At 37.4% G+C, this 16,037-nt stretch overlaps 1 protein-coding gene across 1 annotated transcript in view; it reads left to right on the top strand.

Annotated features, from left to right (window-relative positions):
- Positions 1 to 16,037, top strand: part of LOC130912452 (diacylglycerol kinase zeta-like) — a 115,374-nt gene that overhangs the window by 2,108 nt on the left and 97,229 nt on the right. Inside the window, exon 2 of the mRNA XM_057830555.1 lies at positions 4,000 to 4,157. Within this exon, the coding sequence (XP_057686538.1) occupies positions 4,000 to 4,157 (158 nt within the window). The remainder of the gene's footprint in view (positions 1 to 3,999; positions 4,158 to 16,037) is intronic.

The following is a 16,037-nucleotide window of genomic DNA, read 5'->3' as shown; positions in this document are numbered from 1 at the left end:
ATTGCTTTGCTGCCTCTGGCACGAGACCATGTGCATGGCATTATGAAGTCTGAAGACCACCAACAAATTTTGCAGCATAATGTAGGGCCCAGTGTGAGAAAGCTGGGTCTCCCTCAGAGGTTATGGGTCTTCCAGCAAGACAATGACTCAAAACACACTTTAAAAAGCACTAGAAAATGTTTAGAGAGAAATAACTGGACTTCTAATGAGTCCAGACCTGAATCCCAGAGAACACCGATGGAGAGATCGGAAAATGGCAGTTTGGAGAAGGCACCCTTCAAATCTCAGAGACCTGGCGCAGTTGGCCAAAGAAGATTGGTCTAACATTCCAGCAGAGCATTGTAAGAAATTCATTGATGGATACCGGAAGCGGTTGTTCACAGTTGTTTTGTCTAAAGCGGTGGTTCTTAACCTGGGTTTGATCGAACCCTAGGGGTTCTTTGAGTCGGTCTCAGGGGTTCGGTGGAGCCTCTGCCGCTGAGGTCAAGACACACCAACGCATCATGTCTATACGCGATGGCATGCCCCGCTTGGCCATCACTGGCTACAGATGACGTGCTTGGCCAATCAGTGCTGCGAGGAATTTAGTGCACTCAGGAGTGATACAAAGTGTGAATATCATCGAAGTATGGCGTGCACTTACTTTCTTCATATTTTATGTCATACTAACTATGTAGCGCGAAAAAAGAAAGTGGTCGGACGATTATGTGCAATATAGATTCTTATGTATCAGAACCACTGGTCTAAAGGTGTGCTACCAAGTATTAGGCTGAGGGTGCCAGTACGGCACATTTTTGGAGTTTTGTGTAAAATGATCATGATTTTTTTTTTCATTCTCTTTTGTGTTTTTTCATTGCAAGCAAAATAAAGGAAGATATTACTTCAGCACCAAAGCATTTGTAATTGCAATCATTTTCTCTGAGAAATTGAGCATTATCTGACAGAATTGCAGGGGTGCCAATACTCTTGGCAAGCTGTGTATATACTGTATATTTTTTAACTTGAAATGTGCAAAACAGTATTCAAATAAGCAATAAAATCTTAATGTTACTTTTAAAAAAAATTCTACGCGGCTTGCTGTATTTGGTTCATTTTTTTGCAGATTCATTATATTGCAGATTTTAAAATTGTGCACATCTGAAGTGTTGGGCCAAAATCAGAATTACCGTAATTGGTTGAGTATGGTAGAAACACATATGAATTTATCTCTGGTATTTTGAGCCCCTCTATTATTACAAGTACAATACACAATTATTATCACAGCTGAGCCAATTACTGTAATTTCATTTGTTTTTTTCCAAAATCTCTATTATTATAAAAGTCCCCACGTAGGTTTGGCTCAGTAGGTGTCAGCACACAACTTTCTTGAAAAGTAATGGTTTTGGAGATGAGAGAATTCTGACTGATACCACCTATATCTAGCTGTATCGTAGATGTTTTGCTATAATATAGGGTTTGGTGTTGAACATATTCCCAACAAAGACTGAAGATTCATTTAAGTGCAAGATGAGGAAAAAGAAGAAAGAGCATAATTTACCTCTGCAAATTTGATCAAAATGTAATCCTTGGTAGTCAATGGTAGACACAAAAGCTGGTGCACTTTTAATCATTTTACTGAACGAATGGTAAGAAAACAAACATGCCATAAACATATTCAATTGTGTGTTGCCATTTGTAACATCTTATGCCTTGTAAGATCGGTACACAAGTATAGTGGGGCAAATAAGTATTCAGTCAACCACTAAATGTGCAAGTTCTCCCACTTGAAAATATTAGAGAGGCCTGTAATTGTCAACATGGGTAAACCTCAACCATGAGAGACAGAATGTGGAAATAACCTCTCCAGAAAATCACATTGTTTGATTTTTAAAGAATTTATTTGCAAATCATGGTTGAAAATAAGTATTTGGTAAATACCAAAAGTTCATCTCAATACTTTGTTATGTACCCTTTGTAGGCAATAACGGAGGCCAAACGTTTTCTGTAACTCTTAGCTGTTGCTGGTATTTTGGCCCATTCCTCCATGCAGATCTTCTCTAGAGCAGTGATGTTTTGGGGCTGTCGTTGGGCAACACGGACTTTCAACTCCCTCCACAGATTTTCTATGGGGTTGAGATCTGGAGACTGGCTACGCCACTCCAGGACCTTGTTAAGGCTTCTTACAAAGCCACTCCTTTGTTGTCCTGGCTGTGTGTTTGGGATCATTATCATGCTGAAAGACCCAGCCACGTCTCATCTTCAATGCCCTTGTTGATGGTTCACTCAAAATCTCTCGATACAAGGCCCCATTCATTCTTTCCTTTACACAGATCAGTCGTCCTGGTCCCTTTGCAGAAAAACATCCCAAAAGCATGGTGTTTCCTCCCCCATGCTTCACAGTGGGTATGGTGTTTTTCGGATGCAATTCAGTATTCTTTCTTCTCCAAACACGAGAACCTGTGTTTCTACCAAAAAGTTCTATTTTGGCTTCATCTGACCGTAACACATTCTCTCAGTCCTCTTCTGGATCATCCAAATGCTCTCTCGCGAACCGCAGACGGGCCTGGACGTGTACTGGCTTTAGCAGGGGGACACGTCTGGCAGTGCAGGATTTGAGTCCCTGGCGGCGCATTGTGTTACTGATAGTAGCCTTTGTTACTGTGGTCCCAGCTCTCTGTAGGTCATTCACTAGGTCCCCCCGTGTGGTTCTGGGATTTTTGCTCACCGTTCTTGCTATCATTTTGACGGCACGGGGTGAGATCTTGCATTGAGCCCCAGATCGATTATCAGTGGTATTGTATGTCTTCCATCTTCTAATAATTGCTCCCATAGTTGAGTTCTTTACACCAAGCGTTTTACCTATTGCAGATTCAGTCTTAATTAATACAGGTAACAAGTGGAGCCTCGTTAGACCTCATTAGAAGAAGTTAGACCTCTTTGACAGCCAGAATTCTTGCGTGTTTGTAGGTGACCAAATACTTATTTTCCACTCTAATTTTGAAATAAATTCTTTAAAAATCAAACAATGTGATTATCTGTTTTTTTCCACATTCTGTCTCTCATGGTTGAGGTTTACCCATGTTGACAATTACAAGCCTCTCTAATCTTTTCAAGTAGGAGAACTCGCACAATTGGTGGTTGACTAAATACTTATTTGCCCTACTGTAAAAATAATCTCAATTTCACCCATTCCTAACCAAGAATGATAAACACGAGACTAACAATCTCAAATTGTAAAAGTGTTAAATTGACTAAAAATCTTCAGGTGTATGGGGAAAGTTGACTTATTCCTGAGTCATTTCACAGTGAATTGTGACATGATATGGATTTTAGTCTATCAATTCATGATCTCATTTTTGTCAATTATCTAATTATGCCACTCAAACCTTTTAGACTCAGGCTTTAGGCTTTAGACTCCATTTTTAGACCAGTCGTAGAGAGGGCACAATGTCCCAGTCGTTTTTTCTTCTTCTTGTTTTTCTTCTTGGTGAGGACACTAACCAAAAATACTCCTCAGTTTATTCGAGCGAGGCATGCATGTTCTTGGACCTCAATTTATTTGCTAAATCAAATATTACAATATTATGTACACATTCACAACATCTCACTGAAAAAAATAAAAATAAAAGCAATTTTTATGATTTGACAGTTTTGTTGTGGAAAGTTTGAAAACATTTTAATTAATTTAATTTAATTTTAATGAAAACAATTCTATCAGACAAAACAGCACATCGAAAAAAGATGCTGTTGATTGATTTTTTGTTTTTGGATTTCGATTCCATTTTGCTTAACATTGTTTAAACATCTGCTGCACCAAATTGAGAGATTCTTTCAGCTTCCCATCAAGTTGTGTGAGAAGGTTAAAATAAATGCCATACATATAAGCTGTTTTCAGTTTAGTACAGATCAAGTACTATACATTACATTTGTGCAGGTTTACCTTGTTAAGTGTAGCACATTAAACCTAAACTGTAAATGATCAAGATAGTAATTGAAAATGGACTTCATTTATTGTTTTAGATGGCAGGGATGGAAGAGGAGAGGGAAAAGGAGTGCTCTCAGATGGAAGCCGAATTTGCACCTATCATTTTTCAGAAGGAGGAGGAGGGGGAAAAGGAGTGCTCTCAGATGGAAGCCGAATTTGTGCCTACCATTTTTCGGAAGCAGGTGTCTTACAGGTAAGGAAGTACTTAAAAGTAAAAGAGAAAGTGGAATGTGCTTATCTGCTAACCGGTTTAACCTGAAAGTGGTGACTTTATCCTTCTCTGGTGTTACAGTCAACATTTACTACTATAGTTTATTTAACAATACTACAGATATAGTGGGGAGAACAAGTATTTGATACACTGCCAACATAGTGTATCAAATACTTGTTCTCCCCACTATCTACCTACAGTAGGTAGATACTCTGAGTGCCCACAGCACAGATCTATGATCTCCTTTGTCGACTTTACATCATCCGCCTGTATATGCCAGCGAGCATTTTCTCATACATGAGCTCATTGGTAGTAGTGTATAAAATTTTAGATGAAAATGCTATACTGTACTTCAGTGGGCCATAGTAACTAATTTGGACACTGACACTGACAGGACAGGATGCACTGAAACCTTTGTCAATAGTGACCCCCAACTCAGTGGCAGTGTACACTAATACAGAACATTGAATAGATTTTGGCAGTATCCCCCCCAACTAACAGAGACTATATATGGGAGAGCATTTCTAAATCAAGCAGATAGATTCATATTATGTAATGAGTGGGGCATGTCCTCCATGAGGTGTTAAGAAGTGAATTGCACCCCACACTTCCCCATAACCATAGAGCTTACTATCATAGTCATGTAAGAATAATCAGTAATGCAGGGTATGTGTGAAAGAGAGGGGGTGCGTGTGTGTTAGCGTGGGGTGGAGGGTTATGGCTGGCCAGCTGGCTGCTGTTAATACTGACACGACTGGGTTATGTAAGTGTCAGTGTTTGGGGCATGTGCAGTTTAATCTTTCTCTGGTGAGATTTTATTCGTAACATACCCATCACGAAATTAGACATCTCCAAATAAGAGTGGCAGATGGGACTTTTACAATAACATTTTGTAAATGGTGCTTTACTTTTTCTGCTCTTATTTTGAAATTCTGCCATCCTGGGGTATATACCATACCTCATTTGTTCTTTTCTTGCATCTATGTTGACTTTCGTTTTATATTTAGTCTGATTTTCTTTTCTTTTTTTTCTCTAAATTTTAATTATTTTCTCTTTCATGTTCTTATCTTTATTTTAAAAATCTTTTTATCTTTGTCTTTGTATCGAGCCTTGTGTCAGGGAGCAAAGCGCCTGCGATGTGTTGTTTTATTAGGGATAATAAACGTCGACATGAACCAGACATTAAGCCCTGCTTTCCTGGATTTAATGTATTTATTCTCTATAATTAGATCTGGACTTTGAAGGATGTGCAACTTCAAATGGAACAGACAAGATGAACATGAGACAGCTTTACGGATTTAGCACATCTGCCTCACAGTTTAGAGATGGGGCATGAATTTCTTCTTGCACTTACTAGTAGTTTGGAGGTGGGGTAGTTTGAGTGTTTTCTCCATGCTAGCGTGGGTTTACTCTCGATAGTCCATGTCCACATCACAGAAACATGAATGTAAAATACTCTGCACATTTGCGTTTTTCATTAAAAAAAAAAAAAAAAAAAAAAAAAAAAAGATTTTCCACATATTCAACAATAGAAAAGACAAGAACAGACAGAACAAATGAAGGCAAACCGACAATAACAAACAACAACAAAAACACAGCAAGCTGGGAATAGCAACCAGGAACATCATTAAAGGAGTGCACAACAATGAAAGCTATACAAGGAAGAAAGTACTTTATTACACGAATGCCTTCGTCAGAATGGGAGAAACATTGTCCTGAGTGTAGTCCAGGAATGGTTTCCATGATTTTCAAAAACATCCATTGTGGAGTGCAAGAGACAAGTTAGAAAATCCAGTGGAATAGAGCTGCAACGATTAATCGGTCTGCCTCTTTTCACATGGCTGAATTCAACTGCTCCCTGTCAAGACCAACGTAAGCTAAGTTTTTGTTTGCGCCAATGTTTTTTAATGCATTCATAATTTAGTTTATTATTATTTATTATTTATTTATATTTAGTCGTTTTTTGTGGGAATTTGCGATACAAAGCTCACGATAACGATGATCTCACAATATGGCGACACAACGATTATCCATACATGGTCAGGAAATCATTCTAGGATATTCTACAAAACAACTAATAAACGTGAAAAAGACGCTTCTGCTGTGAATTGGAATGAGTTTATCATTAGTAGACGTCCAATCCATTTGAACTGGGAGGGTGGCAGCGAATGAACATTCGTTCATTCGCTGCCATCCCTCCCACTTCAAACGGATTGAACGTCTATGGCCGTCAGTGGCACCCAATGCCTGGCAACAAGGTAATTTTGGGGCATTTCAGGTCATTAAAGTTTTGATTTTCATCACTTCCTGCTTACTGGGGGGGCAGTTTATAGGTCACTTCCTCTTGATTTTGGGCCATTTTATGGGTCACTTCCTGTTGACTTTGGGTTACAGAGCAGGAAGTGACCTGGGAATTAGAGCCTAGTTCGGGCCTAAAAAATCCAGCCCGACCCGACACGGCCCGCTGGTATTGAGGCCCGACCCGGCCCGAGCTCGATCACTTAACTAGATTTGCAGGCCCGAGCCCGAAAAACCCGATTTTTTTTTTTTTTTTTTTTGAGTGACGCGGAAAAAACGCAGCAGCAGCAATTTATTTTCATTTCTTCAAGTTGGCAGAAAAAACCGCAAGTTTTCTTAATGTTTAAATAATATACATATTTTTTTGAGAATTATCAAAGCATTCACACAACGAAATAACGCTGGGAAAGTTTGTTAAACATATTTCTGAGTGTGTGGGATATTGTTCTCACATGGACGCGCCTCTCTGACAAGGAGAGGGAACAGGAGAGGGCGGCGCCTCGGCCGTGCAGCGGGAGGACAAGAAGAAAAAGCGGCCGGCGCCACGGCGTTCGTGCACACGCACAAGCAAAAGCGCAATACAGAGAGCATGCTCTCCATTTTTTTTTTTTTTTTTTTTTAATAATTTATTAGTCCGGCATGGCGGCCCGACCCGACCTGACCCGAGCGTGAATGCTCAAATTGTGGGCCCGACCCGACCCGAATGTCGGGTCGGGTCGGGTTCGGGCACAAAATCTAACCTCTACTGGGAATCTCCCAAATGAATAGGCAATGACTCAAACTCAACAGGAATGGACCTGTAAATGCCCCCAAAAATCGGAAACAGTGACTGTAAATGCTCTGGTTTTTCATTCGGCCCTCCCAGTCTAAATGGATTGGGTGTCGAGCACCGTCAATGGCAGTCATAGAGTTAACTGAGACACAATTATGATGGAGGATTTTGTTTGCAACTTGTTGGTTCCTTTTTTATTTAAAAAAAAAATAAAAAAATAAACATTGACACCTTTTTAAAACGATATCTCGATTCTTGGCAAGAGCATATCGATAACCTTTTGGGTTACAAAGTATCACAATATATCACCATTTCGATATTTTGTCACACTCCTAATCGTCTTTAACCCAATCAGTTACACATTTTAAATGGGCTCTCAGTTGGTATCTCTTGATGTCTGGGAGGTCCAGACCGCCCCTAGCACTGGATGCTTGCAGCACTGATATTCTGATCCTTGGTCTATGTTTACCCCAAATAAATGAGCTAAACCAACCATTGAGTTGTTTTCACAATTTGTCACAACTGTCTAGTCAGTCTTCCTTGTCTTGATCTTTGAAACTTTCCTGTTTTCTACTTTAATTTGCTTGTGTGCCCCACATTTTCCTCTGCCCATCCTTCCCCTGTCCCTTCTGGGCCCTCAGTGAAAGGGGGGTCACAAAGCAACTTGGAGTCAGAGTGTCCAAGTCAAGGACATAGGTTTGGTTTCAGCATTGGTAGGGACGATGTAACAGCATAACCTGCATGTACGCATTTTGCTCGGGACGGGACATTTATAAGACCAAACAGACTGGGTGAATGGGGGTCAGGGATACATTTCTCACCAATATGAACCTAATTAAATGATGAGCTAAATACTCAATGCAAAATAAATCTGTATTGACTTATACTACTTTTATGTGTAGTGGTTCAGGTGATACACTGTTCGACTGAAACCTTTGTTTTCAAAAACCACTAAAGAAACATTTTGAAAACCTCCTGGGAATAAATGTCTGGATTTTATCAGCAAATTTAAATTGCAATATTTGAACACACATGATATGGAGATACACAAGAAATATAAACTTGTTAATCATCAATTAACTAATTATAAGCGGGTAATCCTTATTTTACTACATTTCTTACAGTTTAATTAACGTTAACATTAGAAAACATACGTGAGGATATTTATCTCAATGCAGCTTCCTCCTCGAGTTCGAGAAATTCATACAGATTAATGTTATGCCAACTCTGATGCAGGTCGGACTTTCAGTAGCAAAATTAGTGGTGAGTTCCCCACCTCCACAGCACTGACGTCTTTTTGCATTACTTATGGTGGCTGCTGCTGGTGGAAAAGAACTTCTGATATCCCTCGTCTTTGAAGGGGGTGGAGGAGGGGGCATGTTGTATTTCTGTCGGGTTGTGAATGCGAGTGTGTGTGTGTGACGTGTGTGTGTGTGGGGGGGTCAAGTCATCAGCCAATCAAACGTGCGTTTGAGGGAGAAAAACTCCCTCGCACATTCAGCAAGTGAAAAGTGTTCAATGTAAGTTTGAACATAATGAAAGTAATGTAATCACTTACTTACTCACTAATGGTCGGGTCAATTCTATCCTTATAACATTTGGGAAGACAATCTAAATGACATATATAAATGATGTCATTATATAATGCAAATAAGGTTGCTTAAATGTTGGTGGGGACAATTGCAGCATCCTGAAAAGTTATGTTCCTACCGTCCCGATGCAAACCTACGCCCTTGGTCCAAGCCTATAGCTGACCGAGACAGGACTCAACCAAAGAGAACTTCATTCATCTCCTTCGGCTATTTTATTGCTAGATTCTAGGTGTAAATAAACTTAGCATTTCATGAATAACCCTGACAACAACTCATCCAATCACTATAATTGATTACTTTCATTATGGTTCCTCTATAATTACGTAAGCTCCTCTCTCAACAATCAAATCTGAAATTAATGTAATTGCATCTGTGTGTATTGAGCACTCGCAATCACAGGGAACTCACTAATTTTATGAAAATATGGTCCCCTGTGAAAAATGAAACTTTGTTTTTAATTTAGTGATTTTTGTTTTTGTTTTTAATGGAACTGGCCTGTACTGCTTCACGGAAACAGCACTCCCATTGATTACCAATTACCAAAAACATTATGACCAAATAATACAATCCAGTAAAATCAATGCAAGTGTTCTATGACTGAATAAAGAGAAAGACAAAGACTGCAATTAGTAGGCAACCATTTCAGGATGTACCCTGCCTTCTGCTCATAGACATTTGGGATAGGCTCCATCACCCCTGCGAGTTTATGAATGAATTGATGAATTAATAAATAGGATACAGATAAATATAAATATGCAATTCTTTATTTCTATAACTCTCTGCCAGGGTTTACATTTTCAAATGATCACTGCAACATTCCTAGAAAATCTTAATGTCCATTAACTGATGAGCATGTCCTGTGGGTTACTCACATGGTCCGAGAGAGAAAATGTAGACACATAACAGTGAGTAGAACATTTATTAAAATGTATACAGTGTTTTATTTATTCTTATTTATTTATAATAATAATAATAATAATAATAATATATATATATATATATATATATATATATATATATATATATATATATATATATATATATATATATATATATATATATATATATATATATATATATATTTTTTTTTTTTTTTTTAAACATTTTTTTATTATATTGTATAGTTGTATTGATTGCACATACTGCGATTGGCTGGCAACCTGTACTCAGCTGGGATCAGCCCCAGCAACCCTGTGACCCTTGTGAGGATGAGCAGGATGGATAATGGATGAATGAAAGATTGTAAGAATTAAATATGTATAATTGTTGCATTATGTCCTGGAAGTAGTTGTCTTAAAAACAGTGGGAAATTTTTGTATAAATGAATTGTGAGCGATATAAAAGATTATTAGCTGTAGTTATAAAAATGTATTTTAAACACATTTACTATCTGCATTACCAGTGCTAATTATTATTATTTTTTTAATGTTGTAGCTCATTAAAAGGGCTTGCCTGCATTTTATTATTTTGTATTTTATTATCTATTGAAATTTTTTGATTGTTTAAAGAACTACTATTCAAGCTCGGAGGCTCCCTATCACTCCCTCAGGCAAGATCAAACTCGTGATTAATATTGACAAGCTTTGATATGTCAAGCAGCTGAGGGAGTGGGAGGGGAGGAACAATGCACCCCTTGCCTCGAGCCAGAAAGTTGTATAACTTAGCACCACAGCATGTACCAGATGGATGGAGAACAACAAAACTAGAAAAAAAAACTGACAACTCTGTCCAGTCTCTTCTTCTGCATTGTGACTACTTCATCTTCAATGCTCTCTATTTCTATGATTCATCTTCATGTTTCATGGAATAATTGTAAATCTATTCAACAGTTATCATGCACGTCAATAGACTTTGCCTACACCATTATGTATATTCCAAAAATTTTAAAAATGAGGAAATTAAAGCTGAAAATCACAGCGCTTCATATGTTGCTTTCCATCTGTCCCACTTGGCCAAATGCCTCTGTTTTAAATGCATGAATAAGTAAAGGTTGTCGTGCTGCTGCCTTTTGTTGCAACAGGCTTTAAACAAACTTTACAGCTTGCAGTCATTTGATCGGTCTGTTGCCGCCAAACCGAACCAGTCCCAAATCACTGACAATTCAATTCCTTTTTTTTGTTTTTTGTTTGGAAAATGAAAGTTTCGCTTGCTCTAGCTGTAGCCCTTTTGTTATGCTTGGTGGAACCAAGTTGGAGGAAAATGCTACGGAAAGGCTATGGAAGCTCAATGTGGGCAAAAAATGAGTGGTAATCTGTCATAATCGTGAGAAAACACACGGCACTGCAAGAAGTTTGACGGTACAGGTAGCATGGGCAGGTGCACTCGGAAGAAGCAAAACACAATCCTTTTTCTTGTGGGCTGAGTCCTTCTCCACATGCTTTAATCGTCTCTGTGTGTCCATCTATTGTTGACATTCGTATTCCTCCACAATACTATTATTGCTGCAGTAATAATCCTGCATAGCTCACTTAACTAGCTTGAAGGTACTTACTTAGGCATAGTGTGTTCAAAATGTTGATGTGTCATGCAAGTCACATGAATTCTGTCTTTTTTTTTTTCAATCAAGTGATTATCGTATGCCTCTTTGTACTGTAGAATCCCATCATATATAGCCAAATTTTAAGTTGGCGTTGTGCACCATTCAGTCAGTCATCAGAGTATTTCTTGTGACATGGTCACATGTTTACAAGTTATATGGCCAATCAGGTGCATTTAAACTGGACCAAGAAAGTAGACAGAGCTGTGTTGCTGCGCTGATAAGTGCCTGCCAATGTATATAGCTGACCCAAATCAAATTAAGCACAACTACTCATTTTATATGAAGACAGGACCACGATGATATTGAAGCTCTTTTAATATTGCAATATCATGACTTTGTCACTGACATCGGGGATCGCAGAGCACGTATAGAGATGGACAACCATTCTCACTTATGTTCACAGCATCTCTGAGTGTAATCTGAACCTACACTGCCATGCAAATATAATAGTACAGCACCTGAAACATGTATGGGTAATCTTAATTAGGCCTGCAGCTATCGATTATTTTAGTAGTCCATTAATCGATGAAGTGGTTAGTTCGAATATTCAAGTAATCGAATAAGGAACATAAAAAAATTATGGCTGTCAAAATTATCGCGTTAACGGGCGGCAATTAATTATTTTTAATTAATCACGTTAAAATATTTGACGCAATTAACGCACATGCCCCGCTCAAACAGATTAAAATGACAGCACAGTGCAATGTCCACTTCTTACTTGTGTTTTTTGGAGTTTTGTCACTCTCTGCTGGCGCTTGGGTGTGACTGATTTTATGGGCTAAAGCACCCATGAGCATTGTGTAATTATTGACATCAACAATGGCGGGATACTAGTTTATTTTTGGATTGAAAATTTTACTAATTTTAGTAAAACGAAAACATTAAGAGGGGTTTTAATGTAGAATTTCTATAACTTGTACTAACATTTATCTTTTAAGAACTACAAGTCTTTCTATCCATGGATCGCTTTAACAGAATGTTAATAATGTTAATGCCATCTTGTTGATTTAATGATATAATAAACAAATACAGTACTTATGTACCGTATGTTGAATGTATATATCCATATTTTGTCTTATCTTTCCATTCCAACAATAATTTACAGAAAAATATGGCATATTTTATAGATGGTTTGAATTGCGATTCATTACTATTAATTACGATTAATTAATTTTTAAGCTGTAATTAACTCGGTTAAAATTTTTAATCGTTTGACAGCCCCAAAAAAAAAAAAAAAAAAAACCTGACCTGAGCCTCAAACGGAATAGAAAATAAATAAAAGAGGATATAAGTACAACAAAAGAACAATTGGCTAACTTACATAGCAAATGTCCGCTAGTTTAACTGCTATAAAATGCCAAGGTTTTTTTTTACAATGCTCTTAACAAATAGTTCAAACAAATATTTCCACAAAAATGGCAAAATATACCTTTACACTAAATTACAAATGCATAAAAAAGACAATAGCTCAAACAAAAACTTGGCTTATGTTGGTCTTAACAGGGAGCAGCTGGATTCAGCCATGTGAAATGAGGCAGACTAGAGGGCAGTGTATCCACCCAAATCAATAAAACTAAATGCAAACACTTTCAAAACAAACCATTACAACGCCACTTTAACTAAATGAATACTCGAGGCAGCAAAATTTAATTCGAATATTTTTTTTCTAATAGAATACTCGAGTTAATCGATTAATTGTTACAGCACTAATCCTAACACAATAGGAAACATTACCAGAATTCATGTATAGTATACTGTTTTACCTACAGTATGAGAGATTATTTACATGTTACAGACACTGTGCATTATTCAAAGATGAATTAATGAAACAATTTCTTGACGCATATACTGTATTCATTTCATTAGTTGGTTAATTATATCTTGGTTGTTTTCAACTAAAATTGCTCCACACATGGCTCCATCTTTCCCTCTTCGAAAATGCCATTGTAGAGTCAGACTGCGGATGACTAATTTAGTCAGATACAGAGTGGAAGACAAGGTAGTCCCAACATATCACATATTTACTCTCCAGATTGTTCCTTATGATGACATACTGTGCACTGTCAATCTGAATGCCAGAAAAATCAAAGTATTAATATTTTTGATTTCAGAATCAAATTAAGAGCAAACAATCTGGTATTGGTTTTTAAGTATCCAACTGCAAATCAATGGAATCACCAGGTCAGCCCAAACTGTTTATTTTTTTAAAGTCCAGTTTAAAGACTTCATTTTACCTCCGCCACTAGGTGAAATTTACAGAGGCAGAGGTCATGTACTATATTTGGTTACGTATGCCTGTGTGTTGTATTTTTAAAATTGTTTAACATTTTATACTACCACTGTATGTTCTTTAGGTGATTTTAGTAAACTCACTTTGGCACTCCATGTGTAGTGTGACAGTTTGCAGCTAGATCAGGTACAAAAACTAGGTTAATCAATGGAGCACAGCAGTATGGAGAATAAATGGCATTACAAGTAAAATGTACTCAAAACTTAAAATAAAGTAATCTTACGCACTTTAGCCTTACAAAGTTTTCAGATACTGCAGTGGTTTGTCGAAAGGAGAGCAGCAGTCCTGTCACTGGTAACGCACCCACAGATCAATTAGTGTAACAACCTGTTTAATATAGTTTTGTCCACCAGCTCCAAATGCTTGTATTTTAAGCACAAAAAGATTGTGTAAATTGAAAATTATTATTATTTATATTTAACTTCAGAATTATAATTTGGTGGAACAGGATGGAAAGAAAATATTAATAACCCTCAATGGCATTTTTGGACTTCTTAAACTTTGCAACACTCAAATTATAAATATTCCTAATCAGCCATGATGTTCTGGACATGTAATACGTATATATTTGTATAACCTATTGATAAACAACCATGCATATTTGTGATGTGAAAATATACGGCTAAGTTACTATGTAATGAAATGATAGTGAAGCACTTTCAAGGTTATTGATGACACAAATTCACAGTTACAGTCCTTTGTTGGCGAGAAACTGAGAAAATGGGTCAGCGGTGGGTGTTGAAAGGATCACTGGAAAATTGTGTCAGGCTTCTGAGTGGCATTTTATTTGTCATTGAAATGCAGAGTGGGCGATGGATAAAAGTGAGCAGGTGTTTTTGTGTGTGTCTGTGTGTGGATACGTGCACAGTTGTGTAATTTGGCGGTAGAAATGTAAAATAACATACCAACCATACTTTTCAAGCTTTTCAGAATACATAAATGTTTCATTATTTCTTGAATGTTTGACACAGATTGTGCTCAACTATTTCACAATGCAGGCATGAAAATCTCTCACCTTTCGGCGAAATTCGCCGTTTTGAAGTAAAAAAGGGTGACCTACAAGAATTGCGTTGATCTGAGCAGAACATTTTTAAGGGGGGCGGCGGGGAATGCAAGCGGGGAAAGCGACACAAAACCAAAAGCGCACCAGAGTGGCCAAACTTATTTCAACGAAACAAAGGAGGGTGCACTGTCTCTTCAAAGCCAAGCTTGGTTGCACATCGACCGTAAATGAACACCTAAAGCGCCGTCACCCAGTTGTAATTTTAGAAGACGACAAGAGACAATTACAAGCTGGCAGATTATAAATCCATGTAAATAACTAACGACATTTTTCATTGAAGTCTGTCGCGATATGCAATGAGTCCATTTATCGCACGGTAAATAAAAATGAGGGCGGTTATTTTCACGGCTGCGCTTTATCGTCGCGTGGATGCGTGCTTACATTTATACGTGTGTGTACACGTGCGTGTTGATGGCAAATGAGACTCCACTTCCTTTCTCAGATGTTTATTAGTCATCAACACGTCGTACAATTAAAGCTCAGACATACAAAATAAGGAAACACATCTAAATTAAACACTGCAAATGTTAGCATTGCTACATTGAAGCTAATGGGGAAAAAACACAACCTACTTTAGCCTGCTATAAAACATTGGCAATCCTCTCCAAAACGCAAACTTAAGGTTAAAAGGTGACACTTCAAACATGAAAAATCGCTGGTTAACAGCATTTACAAACGAAAAAAATGGATTTCTGACACCACATGCAATGACAAAAAGAGCTTTTTTGCAGAGTGTAAAGCGTATAGCGGTTTAGCGAACATACTTCGGGTGAATATTTCAAAATAAAAGCGAGTCATGTTCGTCATATAAATAACGATTTCTGGAGTTAATCCCACATACTTCAGAATTCAGATTCCGGACTAAGAATGTTTAAAATGACACCCTTTATGAAAAATCTGATTGGCAATGATTATAATAGTATTAAATATAGTACTATACTATAATATTAATGCTCGATTATTTTTTTAAGAATTATTTTGAATCATGTTGGAAAGGCGCTTTTGCACTAGTTAATGCTATCAGCATTTGACCTGATTGTTTGTGATTTATTGTTGTTATTTACGTGTTTATTTGTACTTTAATAAAGAATTTAAGTGTTCCAAAATGTAATTTGTGAATTACCGTAATAAGCGTCATCAAAAATTTCATTGCTAAATTAGTAAAAATAAAGGGGGAAAAAAATTATTAGATTAGTCGACTAATCTTAAAAATAGTTGGCTGACTAATCGGGAAAAAAATAGTCGTTTGGGACAGCCCTAGTTGTACAGTGTACCGGAACATACAGTATTTCCTCCACACCCTTCTCA

Source organism: Corythoichthys intestinalis, chromosome 2, assembly GCF_030265065.1.
Source record: "Corythoichthys intestinalis isolate RoL2023-P3 chromosome 2, ASM3026506v1, whole genome shotgun sequence".
NCBI lineage: Eukaryota > Metazoa > Chordata > Actinopteri > Syngnathiformes > Syngnathidae > Corythoichthys > Corythoichthys intestinalis.
This window is presented reverse-complemented; position numbering and strand designations above follow the sequence as displayed.